The sequence below is a fragment of the Gekko japonicus genome, unplaced genomic scaffold (assembly GCF_001447785.1).
Source record: "Gekko japonicus isolate JY-2015 unplaced genomic scaffold, Gekko_japonicus_V1.1 scaffold15, whole genome shotgun sequence".
Taxonomy (NCBI): domain Eukaryota; kingdom Metazoa; phylum Chordata; class Lepidosauria; order Squamata; family Gekkonidae; genus Gekko; species Gekko japonicus.
In genome coordinates, this window is record NW_015165830.1 from 3,384,675 (window position 1) to 3,396,103 (window position 11,429).

General features: G+C 44.4%; 1 protein-coding gene across 1 annotated transcript in view; it reads left to right on the forward strand.

Moving 5' to 3' along the window:
• Positions 1-11,429, forward strand: part of CACNA1G (calcium channel, voltage-dependent, T type, alpha 1G subunit) — a 573,869-nt gene that overhangs the window by 241,936 nt on the left and 320,504 nt on the right. Inside the window, exons 2-3 of the mRNA XM_015410725.1 lie at positions 2,716-2,827; positions 3,753-3,886. Coding sequence (XP_015266211.1) covers positions 2,716-2,827; positions 3,753-3,886 — 246 coding nt within the window. The remainder of the gene's footprint in view (positions 1-2,715; positions 2,828-3,752; positions 3,887-11,429) is intronic.

The window sequence follows — 11,429 nt, forward strand, 5'->3', positions numbered from 1 at the left end:
GGGAGCCTGAGCAAGCCGGCTGCTGGAGGGAAGGAGAGGCGGTTTAAACCACCTTCCCTTCCCTTGCTCAGGATCCCCGCGGCTGCAGAAAGCCAGAGCAAGCCGGCTGCTGGAGGGATGTGCATTCGGTTCGACTGCACCTGGAGATCTCTTTATTATAGCTGATTTACAAAAAAAAACAAAACCCAAAACTCCCTTTATATCATGTTTTGGTAGTTTTTCATTCTTTCCCCTAACCCCTTTTCTTTCTTCTGTAAGTTCAAAAAGTTCAAAATAAAAATTATTTTTTTAAAAATTGTTATACTTGATCTCCAGATGTCCAAGATCAGTTCCCCTGGAGAAAATATCTACTTTGGAGGGTGGACTCTATGATATTATTCCCAGATGAGGTTTCTCCCTTCCCCCAAACCCTGCACTCCCTAGGCTCCACCCGACAAACCTCCAGGTATTCCCCAGCCCAGAAATGGCTACTGTATCCTCCAGCTCTCCAAGTAGCAGCAGCCTTTGAGGATGCTCAGCTAGCACTATGCACATGGTGCAAAAGGACACCAAAAGCTTGGGGGGGGGGGCTACTGCCCTACCACACCATGGATTCCTCACCAATAAGCAGTGTTCCCTCTAAGCTGAGTTAGTGTGAGCTAGTTCACTTTTTTCAGCCTCCGGCTCACACATTTTTGTCTTAGCTTAGGAAGGATGGCTCCAGAGCAAACTAATTTATGCAGTAGCCAAATTGCTCTCTCACAACTTTAATGCCAGTAGCTCACAAAGTAGTATTTTTGCTCACAAGACTCCACAGCTTAGAGGGAGCATTACCGATAAGATAATCATTACCTTTTTAAAAAACTTTAAACATCAGTGCCTACAACCACCCTGCTAGTGCTTACGTTTAATTTCCACTGCTACTTGAAGCACATGGTGCAATTCGCTTAATACTTCTGATTTTTAAGTACAAAGTTTAAAAATCACTAGGTTACAGCAACCATCCTGTGAAGTAGGTAAGGTTGAGAATGTAGGGTTGCCAAGTGCGATCTTCGCCACAGTGGGGGAGTTTTCCCTCGGATGGAGTTTTCCCTTGGATGACCGTGGCCCCACCCCCAGCGTGCCTGGTGTGGTTGCGTCACTTCCGGGTGACGTGCACGTTGGGGTGGGGTTCCCCCCGGGGCCCGATACGCCGGTGGTGGGGAATGGGCCTCTGGGGTGGGGTTTTCCCCACACCCTGGGGGGACTTGGCAAGCAGTTAGACCTTCAAAGTAGGGTCTGCAAGACCCAGGTTCAGATTCCCATCTTGCAGTGGAAGCTGGCTGCGTGATTTTGGACCAGTCACATATTTCAGCCTAACCAACCTCACAGGGTTGTTGTGCAGATAAAAAGGAGGAGGGAATAATGAAAGCTGCTTTGGTCCCCACTGTGGAGAAAGACTGTAATTTTCCTAGGTAGAGGCTGGGGGTGGAGATGAAAAGCAGAAGACAGAGAGGCAGATAAAGGTAAACTGGCTGTTAAATAAATAAATACATAGGGTTGCCAACTCCAGGTTGGGAAATTCCTGGACATTTGAGGGGTGGAGCAGAAAAAGAGAGAGAAAGAGTGATGAAGTGGGGAGGCAGAAAAACAATGAGAAAGATGACAGGTCAGAAAGAGAGAGGAAGTCACATGTATGGAGGAGAAATAGAGAGCAAGAAAAGGGGGGCAGAGGGGAAAAATGGTGTGAGAGAGGTAGGGGTGAGGAGAGGAAGCAAAGGTGTGATGAATGAGATAATCCACAAGTTTCTTGCGGGCCTCCACTTGTGTAAATATATTTGTAATATATCTGCTACTTTATACCTCTTTATGGGTTTCATATAGTATTTAGTGTTTTAATCTTAGATTTATTATTGTAATGTGCACTGTTTTAATTTTGAACCACTTTGAAGACTTAAGTGGAAAAACCTTATATGAATATTTAAAATGAAAAAAACAAAGCAAAAAGCATAGAGTCTATTAAGATTAGCCTTGTTTGTTATTTGTTTGATATATGATCCAGCACTAGATATCCAGATACTCTTTTTAATAATTGAAATGTGTCTTCTATTTGATCAATAAAATACTGCTTTACACAATTGAGAAAATCATTTGCCCAGAAGGAGTTCTCAATAATAGAGTGGTCACTGAGTTCAGCTCTGGTCAAACATAGTTTAAACAACAACAACAAAACAGGCTAACATTTTCAGCACCTTCTGTAGTCACCCACACAGAATTTCTAACAAAATCTGTCCTGTCCTGGAGAAACTGGAACAGTTAACATCTTTGCGTTGCTTAGCAACATTGGTTGCCATTTTAAGTCTGTAATACTTAAAAGTAATTGAAACTTCAAGAAAAAGCAGTTAGAAATGGCATCTGTATGGCCTAGGTGATAGTACCACATGTGAAGAAATACTGGGAAGAGCCCATTATACAGTCTGCATCATTTTCTTTTATTGTGGTAAATATGAAAATATTGCTATTTGACTCCTGGAAGTAACACATGCTGCCAACCAGTGTTTGGAATTGTAGCCAGTACATGGAATAGTTACCTTCCAAGAAAAAGGACACAAGGAAAACATGCAGGTCCTCCCCCTTCGCCCCAACACACCTTCATTATTTCCCTGATGCCTAATAATGTGGTTTTGGCGCTAGTGGCTGTTACTTAACTTACATTCTGAAATGTGGGTTGTTTTCCTTGACGAATTCCCTGTGCACCTGGTTTGAAAGGGCCAGTATGCTGGTGATTCTCCTGAACTGTGTTACGCTGGGCATGTTTCATCCGTGTGAAGATACGGACTGTGATTCCCCACGCTGCAAGATTCTCCAGGTACAGGCATTTTCTATTTTTGTATTATGCTGTAGAAACAGTACACTTGTGTTCTTAACAAGAAACTTCTTATTTGCAAAACTGTCTGGAAGGACCAAAGTAAGTTTGGCAACCTCCAGGTGGGGCTTGGAAATTTCCTAGTTTCCAGACAACAGGGATGAATTCCTCCCGAGAAATGGCTGCTTTGGAGGGTGGGCTTTATGACATTATCGCCTACTGACCTTCTCCAAGCCCCCCCCCCAAAAAAAAAATCTTTAGGGATTTCCTCATCCAGAGTTGGAAACCCTACTTTACCAAATATTCTTCCCAGGGCTTTTTTTGTAGAAAAAGCCCAGCAGGAACTCATTAGCATAATAGGCCACACCCCTGACAGCACAGCTCATTTCATATTAGGCCACCCCCCATGTTACCAGAAGTGTGGTCATCCAGCCACACCCACCTTTTGCTTCTTATTCTCTTTACCTTGTTTGTTGTCAAAACCCAGGGCTTTTTGCATGTTAGGTCACGCACCTCTAATTGTAGCCAATCCGAATGAGTTTCTGCTGTTGGGTGTGGCCTATTATGCTAATGAGTTCCTGCTGGGCGTGGCCAACTTGGGAGCCAGCCGGAACTCCATTCCTATGCGTTCCTGCCCCAAAATAGCCCTGCTCATGGTAGAGGACTCAAAGCAGATAGCCACATTTCAGTGTGACTCTCATCTTTTCTCATTCCTGTCCCATGAATACATTTTTATAGCTGTTCCCTTTGAAGTTTGGTGACATAGTTGGCAACCCTTTCCGCAGTTGGCAACCCTTTCTGCAGAAGAATATGTGTAGAATAATTACTTCCCTGAGGTCAGCTCCCCCAGATAGTAAACTGCTGCTGATTCAGAATCTAGATCTTAAACACCAGATACACCTTCTTGTTTCACTTCTTTATCTTCCAGAGTTTTGATGACTTTATCTTTGCCTTCTTTGCTGTGGAAATGATAATCAAGATGATTGCACTAGGGATTTTCGGGAAGAAGTGCTACCTGGGCGACACATGGAATCGTCTGGATTTTTTCATTGTCATAGCTGGGTAAGTAATAACTTAGTTCTCAAGAAAAAGGCAGCTTCCTGCTTACAAAACAGTTTGAGGCAAATTGTGCTCATATTTCCTCCTCCTCAAACATGAACAAAGCAAATAAAGTAGAATGAGGATAGAAAATGCCTAAATAGTAGCGGGCGTAACAAAGACCCTTGTTTTCCAATTACTTATGTGATGAAATGACTTCGCCCTATGTATCTGTATAAAATGTACAACTTTGCAAGGTGACTTTGCAGCCTGGGAATGTTCGGAGGCTAAACTAAAATTGCCTTGACAAGTAGTCAGAAAGTTACAGAGCAAGTTTTATATAGAGAATAGAGATGCCAGCCTCCAGGTGGGATCTGAGGACCCTCTAGACTACAGACAACAGTTCCCCTGGAAAAAATGGATGCTTTGGAGAGAGGATTCTATGGCATTGTATTATGTATGTTTTTATCATGTATTTATGTCATTGGAAGCCGCCCTGAGCCTGCTTTGCGGGGAGGGTGGGGTATAAATCTGACAAGAAAGAAATATAAATAAATAAAACATTCACTAAAACCTAAACACTAGCGAATGCTCCACAGTTCCCCCTAGGGTACAAGTGGACTAGACTACTGAAAAATCGCGGATACATTTGGGATACCAAAATGTATCCAAAAATACTGATAAGATGGTTTTCAGGTGTATTTTCTGTTTGGGTAGACCTGAATGCACACCCCTAGTTAGGAACCAGCAAGATTGTCGCACTGGGGAGACCTCATTGTTTTCTTGCTAGCTCCTCTGGCTGTCAGTTTTGCCTTGCTCATTAAGAACACACCCAGTGTTAAATTGTCTACCTATTTACAACCATTTTTCTTTGCCTGTTTGATTATTGCCTTGTTTTCCCAAAACCCATTGGTTCTTCTAACTTGCCTGTGTCCTGATGCTTCAAGCTTGGTTTTATGCTTGGCAAAGTCTACTATTAGAAAGGTTAGTGTGGCCAGCTCTTGGTTGGGAAATTTCTGGAGATTTGGTGGCTGGAGCCTGCGGAGAGGAGGGTTTGAGGAACCGAGGGAACTCAGTGGGATATAATGCCATAGAGTCCACACTCCAAAGCCACGATTTTCTCTAGGGGAACTAATCTCTGTTGCCTGGAGATCATGTGTAATTCCAGGAGACATCCAGGCCTTACCTGGAGGTTGGCAACCCTAGAAGGGGTGTTGCTCAGAAGGGAGGGGTGCTCTGGGCCCTCCCTAGTCGGGATCCCCTTAAGACCAGAGTGGTTGCAACACAGAAGGACCTTGACTGTTTTCATGACACATTTTTTTTCCTTTTTCTGAAATTGGTATTGTGGTTAGTCTTAGCACCCACATATAAAAGCCTAAGTTGGCATATACTTACCAAGATTTTCGGTTATTCTATGGCATACTCAATTGCAAACATCTCACTGGAGATATATGAGGGGTTTGCAACCCTCGGTTTTTGGGGGGTGGCAGTGGTGGAAACTTTGTACAATCCTTTGGGTTTCCTAAGCAGATGACTTTGCAGTAGTTCTCCGGGCCTGTTGAGCTAAAAGGGCAGGTTGTGATTTATAAGGACTTATGGAAGCTGAGTGTGCATAATCAGAGTAGTTTTAGGGATTGTTTGGGCAAAGGGAGAGCAATATGTTCTCAGCCAATTAAATTTGCCATTCCTTATAACCAAGCCAAACTGCAGTGTGTTCCTTGTTTAGTCCCTGCAATCTCCAGGTGCAGGGCTGGAAAAGACCTTTGCCTGAGACCCTGGAGAACTGCGGCCTGTCAGAGTAGTTCGTACTGGGGTAGTTGGACCAAAGGTCTGATTGTGTATAATGTTCCTAGTAAAGGTGGGTGGTTTCTGCCTGAGGGAGCAAAATGTCTTAGTCTCACAGTGCCAAGATACGTAGATACTTCATTCCCTTTTCTGTATTCACGGAGGCAGCCCTGTGTATTCTGAGATCACCCAGGAATTCATGTGTCGGAAGAAACATCCCTCGGCAGCAATCCACCATCATGTCACTACCAGATTAAAGAACAAGTATTGTAAATAAAGGCATGACATCAGCTGCTATAAGCTGCTTTGCTGGCCATGTGGTAAACGGGCTGTGTGGACAGTGTCCTTGTCATCCACCATGGCAGTCTCAGCCCCCAGCAGCACTTACAGTGTTAACTTTTGCAGACAGCAGCAACAAAAGAATGTCACAAAACCCGCTTTCCTTTGTTCCCTGCCAGCCCGTGTGCTTTCCATACTGTAAGGTCTTTTGCTCCACAGTTTTGGGCGGACTCAGCTGGCACTCTGCTCAAGTATTTTCTCTGGCTCCAGAAATATTGGTAGTCTCAGTTTCATGCAGATTGTCCAAATGGATGAGGTTTCAGCAAGTTTGTTTAAAGCACAGAGCTGTGTTCCAAAAAGGGAATATTTTAGTCAAAATGTGCGTGATTGCCCTTTTGTTTTGAGGGAACGAGACCAAATTTTTGCCTTTCATGAAGTGTTTTTCTTTCAGAGGCACCTGGTTTAAATTAAAGGCTCTTTCTAGCACCCAAGAATTTCCTGGCAGAGGCTTGAAATCCACATGAAAAGTTCCTGGCTTCTAGCCAATAGGGTTAAGTTTCCTTAGCACATAAAGCGCTCGGAGGCCCTCTCCTCACCTTCCTATTCATACAGAGTGCCCAGAGTCTATTAGGGTTCTGCCCATACTCCCACACCCCCTCCCATGTAATTAACTGGAATTTCCTGGAATCTGCTGGAGGATTTTAGAAATAAACCACATCTTCAGCATTTTCCCAGGTTAGGAAGTCAGTGGCAAAAGCTCTTCCGGGCTACTAGAAGGAGCCATGATGGCTGTATCAAAGGTGTTGTGTGCTTGTACTACTGATATACAATATGAAGGGAAAGCAGAGTACTAATAATAGTTCTCAGCATTTGTATAGCCCTTTAGAGTGTTGAAAGCATTTCACTAACATTATCACAGAAATGTATTTATTTATTTATTATTACGTTTATATCCCGCCCTCCCTGCAAAATTGTAAGAATGACTTGGAAGATGCTAGAATCCTGACAAGAGCATTAATAAAATCTAGATAGGTCTCTTCTCATTACTGTAATGATGCTGATGAACTCTAATGAGGTGTACCGTCACTAAGCAGAGAGGAGGAGCTACCCCACTCAGCTCCTAGGGGACCAGTGCCACATTAAAGTTTTTAACTATTTAACATACTAAAAGAGATCTTGATGTATGTCAAGAGGGATGGGCTACAGACATTGAGGTCTGAAATGAAAGACTGATGAGGCCATTATACTCCTGTCCCCAGTCCCTACTATCAAAAGCAAAGGCTTGCAAAACTCCCCTGAAAGGCAACTCTTCTCTCACCCCAGAATGCAACTGGTCACAAGACATCGCCAAACTCCTTTGAGCAACGACTGGCATTGGTCAAGTTCTTAGGCTAGGAAGATGAGTAAATGTGTGTAGCAAAGAGAGTGGAAGGAGACTTCCAGCTCTTTCATTCAGCTGTATAGCTTGGAACCTGTCACAGCCCCCCCCCCCCAATAGGGCAAATTAGCCACATTTGGGGATGGGATGCACTTTTCCTCAAGTAGAGGCTAAAAGTGTTCAGATATGTGTAACCTGGATCCTGGATATGTACAGTTGAGCTGCAAAGTTACATATACTTTCAGGTGCTGGCTGCCTTTTAGAACTCAGTTGCATCATGCTAATTGTGAGAATACAGCTTCAGATCTCGGATATGCCCTAGAATAACTCTGAAGAATGTGGGGCATGTTTGTATGTGCGTGTCTCTGTCCTTCTTCAATGTCTGAGTTGCATTGCCCTTTTTCTCACCAGTACATCCAGAGTGTCGCGTGCAAAGAAGGCAGCATGTAATTCTGAACATGTGCTCTGCTGGCTGAGTTGAAACCTAGCCTAGGTTTCCCTCCTAGGCTTTCATTTGTCCTGTTTAGCACAGTTCTAATAATGTCTGCAGTACTGTCTTCTTGCCGGGCTTTTGGGGCCCATTAAGACTGTGCTAGAAAAACCAGTTTGAGCCAGTTTGGTGCAGTGGTTAGAAGTGTGGACTCTAATCTGGGAGAATTGGGTTTGATTCCCCACTCCTCCACTTGCAGCTGCTGGATGACCTTGGGCAAACCATAGTTCTGTCAGAGCAGTTCTTCAAAGAGCTCCCTTAGCCCTACCTACCTCACAGGGTGTCTGTTGTGGGGTGGGGGGAGGGAAAGGAGTTTGTAAGCTGCTCTGAGACTCTGAGTGAAGGACAGGGTATAAATCAATCTTCTTCTAACATACCTTGCAAAGGTCAGCCTTCTAATAAATCTTCTTCTAACATACCTTGCAAAGGTCAGCCTAGACAAAATCTGCCTTGGTTGGGGCTATCCCCACTTTTTGTTTAGTGATGATCTTTGCCTACAGCATGAAAGCAGATGCAACTGGCCTGTGAGTGACTGCAGACAATCTTCTGGGAAGAGAGTTGGCTTGAGAGTCCACAGTGTTTGTTTGGGTTTCTTGGATATCTCATGAGTTATAAATCAATCCAGGAATTCCTTTTCTTGAGTGAGGCCAGCAGGTTTTACAGTGAAAGGTGACAGTGGCATACCCTATCAGACCAAGAGCTCATTGAGACATAGTATGCATATTTCCTAACCTATGGGCACGATCACACGCACAATTAGCCGTGCCATAGGAGTGAATGCCGGGCAGATTTAAAGGGTGCGATCAGACACGAACATCTGGAAAGCGCCCAGCACCCGTAGGCAACCTGTTTTGCTCAGCTGCAGAAGCGGATTTAAAAGACACCAGGGAAAGTCCGGTAGCAAACGGGTTGCTATGGGCCACGGATGGACTTTCCCCTGTCTGATCGCTGCAGCGCACTCTCATGGCATCAGGATGGTCTGATCAGGCCATCCTGACTCCATACCATTCCCCCCCCCCTTTTTAGTATGTGCATCATCGCACACTCCATAGGGAGCCCTCATGCTGAGATGCAATTCATCGATTCCCTGTTTAAGCACATCAGGAACAAACGGCACCCCCCCCCCGACTCACCCATGATTTGGTCTGTCCCCGCAGCTTCAAAGGACTGTGTGATTGTGCAACTGCGGGTCAAATTCCTCCGTGGGAAATAGCCGCACCTCCCCCCCCCCGCATTATCTCATGTGTGTGACCACCACCTATGTGTCATATTTTTCTCTTGCCCATCATCTAAGGAGCTCAGAACAGTGTACATTGGTTTCCCCATCTCCATTTGATTCTCGCAACAACCCTGTGAGGTAGGTTAGGCTAAGACAAAAGCAGCTGCCAAGGTCACTCAGTGAATTTTATCGTTAAGTGAGAATTTGAACCTTGCTCTTTCTGCTCCAAGTCCATCATTCTAACCATTATACTGCATCAACTTTCAAATGAAAAAGATCACATTTTAATATTATATTTATCTATAATTTTGCCGTATTAGGTACAGGTAATGCAGTGCTGTATAAAGAAATATAAAACCCTTAATTTGGTATCAGAATAGAAAGCTAAAAATATGACAGATGCTAATCCCCACCCTTTGAATTGGCTGAGCCCCAGCCACCGGAAAACACTCTGTCTTGTAGTCCTCTCCAAAGTGCTTTCACTTTGGCTTTGGTGGGTCTGCAGGGAAAGGTTGTCTTCAGTTGGAAATTGAACATGCAGTGCTTTCTAGCCCAGTATGCCCAGGACAGTTTAATGGAAGCCTATCCATGCAGCCATTTGGTAGGTGTTCTCTTCAGGAAAAGTGCTTGAAAACTCTACTCATGGCGAGCCCCAAAGTCAGACAACAAAAGATTAATTAAACCTGCCCTGGGGATCAAATATTACCTAAACAAAATTTGTTTCTTGCAAGACCAACACAACCTAGAACTGTACCTAATTATACACATCCTTTCTGGGCAAAGTCTTCCATTCTTTGGGCACAAGGCTGTGCCAGCCATCTGTTCCAGATGTATTGCAACTTTGCTATTTCACTCCTGCCTGGTCAGCTTTGGCTTTTTGCTATAGGATCTTTCTTTGCTTTTGTTTGAACTGTTCCCAACTGGGCCTTGTCAAAGCCAATCTAGCTGACAAAGGATCATATTTTAAATATTAAGTGAAATAGCCTCTTTCCTTCCACCACTCCCCAAGCTCACTGAGTTTCTCCTTTATTTCACAGCTGAGGGCATACCTCTTGGCTCTTCCAAGGCACATCCTTCCCCTTCATTACCTAAAATAATTTGGCTCTCTTTCTGTTCTAGTGCCACTGGCCACATAGCAGATTAAATATCTGCAAGGTGCTCAAAGTCTGTGGTTCTCTGTTGGTGAGTCATCCAAACAGGGATCTCTGAGGAAGTAAACTGGTGTTTACAGGAAGATAGATCCAGGTGGGCAGCTATGTTGGTCTGAAGCAGTAGTAGAAAATTAGAGTCCAGTGGCACCTTTAAGACCAACAAAGGTTTGTTCAAGGTGTGAGTTTTGTGTGCAAGGCACACTTTTTCAAATACATTGGAATGGTGTGTAAGGTTCAAATTACAAGTTATTACAACACTTGGAACAAAAACCTCCCCAGGACTCAACAGGGATATTGGTTTTTTATCTCAATACATATACTAAATCATTCAGTCCTCACATATGTATTCTCAACAAGAAGGACTATAATTCATTTGTATTTTAGTGTTTTTCTTTTTCAGAATAGTATATTAGAATACTGAATGTAATGCCAGGAATATTGGGATGTTTTGCTGACATGACCCTGCATCCACCTCAGAAAGTGCTGTTAAGTCATCTTCACTCCTGGGAGGACAGAGTGGAGATTCTCTGTTTGCTTCCCACAATTAGAAGAGACACCTTTGGACATTTATCTGCTATTCAGACATATTTATTGCTTTATAGCTGTTGATTTTATAACCTTAGCTTGTTATTTTGGACTTTGCATATCTTAAACATCATCATGTTGCATGTTAATTTCCCTGTCTATAAGTTTGAACAGGCTGTGAATAAGGCTGTTTGGAGCCCCATTGCCACAGCGACGCATAGCGTCATGTCCTGGCGACGGCGGGTGCAACATGTCTCGCCGTTCCCGCGGCACGGATTCTGCAAAGACACACGATCCCCCGCCGCAACTTGGCAACCCTAATTAGCACTGAAAAACTTTTGCAATAACTGAACCTTGGCAGGAAAATGCGGGGGGGGGGAGTGTGGCTGTTTGCCCCGGGGCAAACTAACGCGGTGGTTAAGCGATCAGACCTCCCGTGGAGGTCCCGTGGAGGTCCCGTGGGTAGGGAGAAGTGCCAATCACAGGACAATCCTGCGCGCAAGAAAGAAGCGGCATGGTGTGGCAAACTGGGTTTTTTTTGTGCGTACACCAAAAATGTGCATGCTCCGTTGGGTGCTTGTGCGCATCCACAGAGACTTGGGGGGGGGACCTTTTGTGCAAGGGGACATGGGCGGGCACTGGATGCCACCGGAAACGCGATCAGATGCCCGCCCTTGCCCCGCAGTTTCCGGAAACTAGTACCTCCAAGGTACTAGTTTTTTGCCACGCGTCTTCAGCAG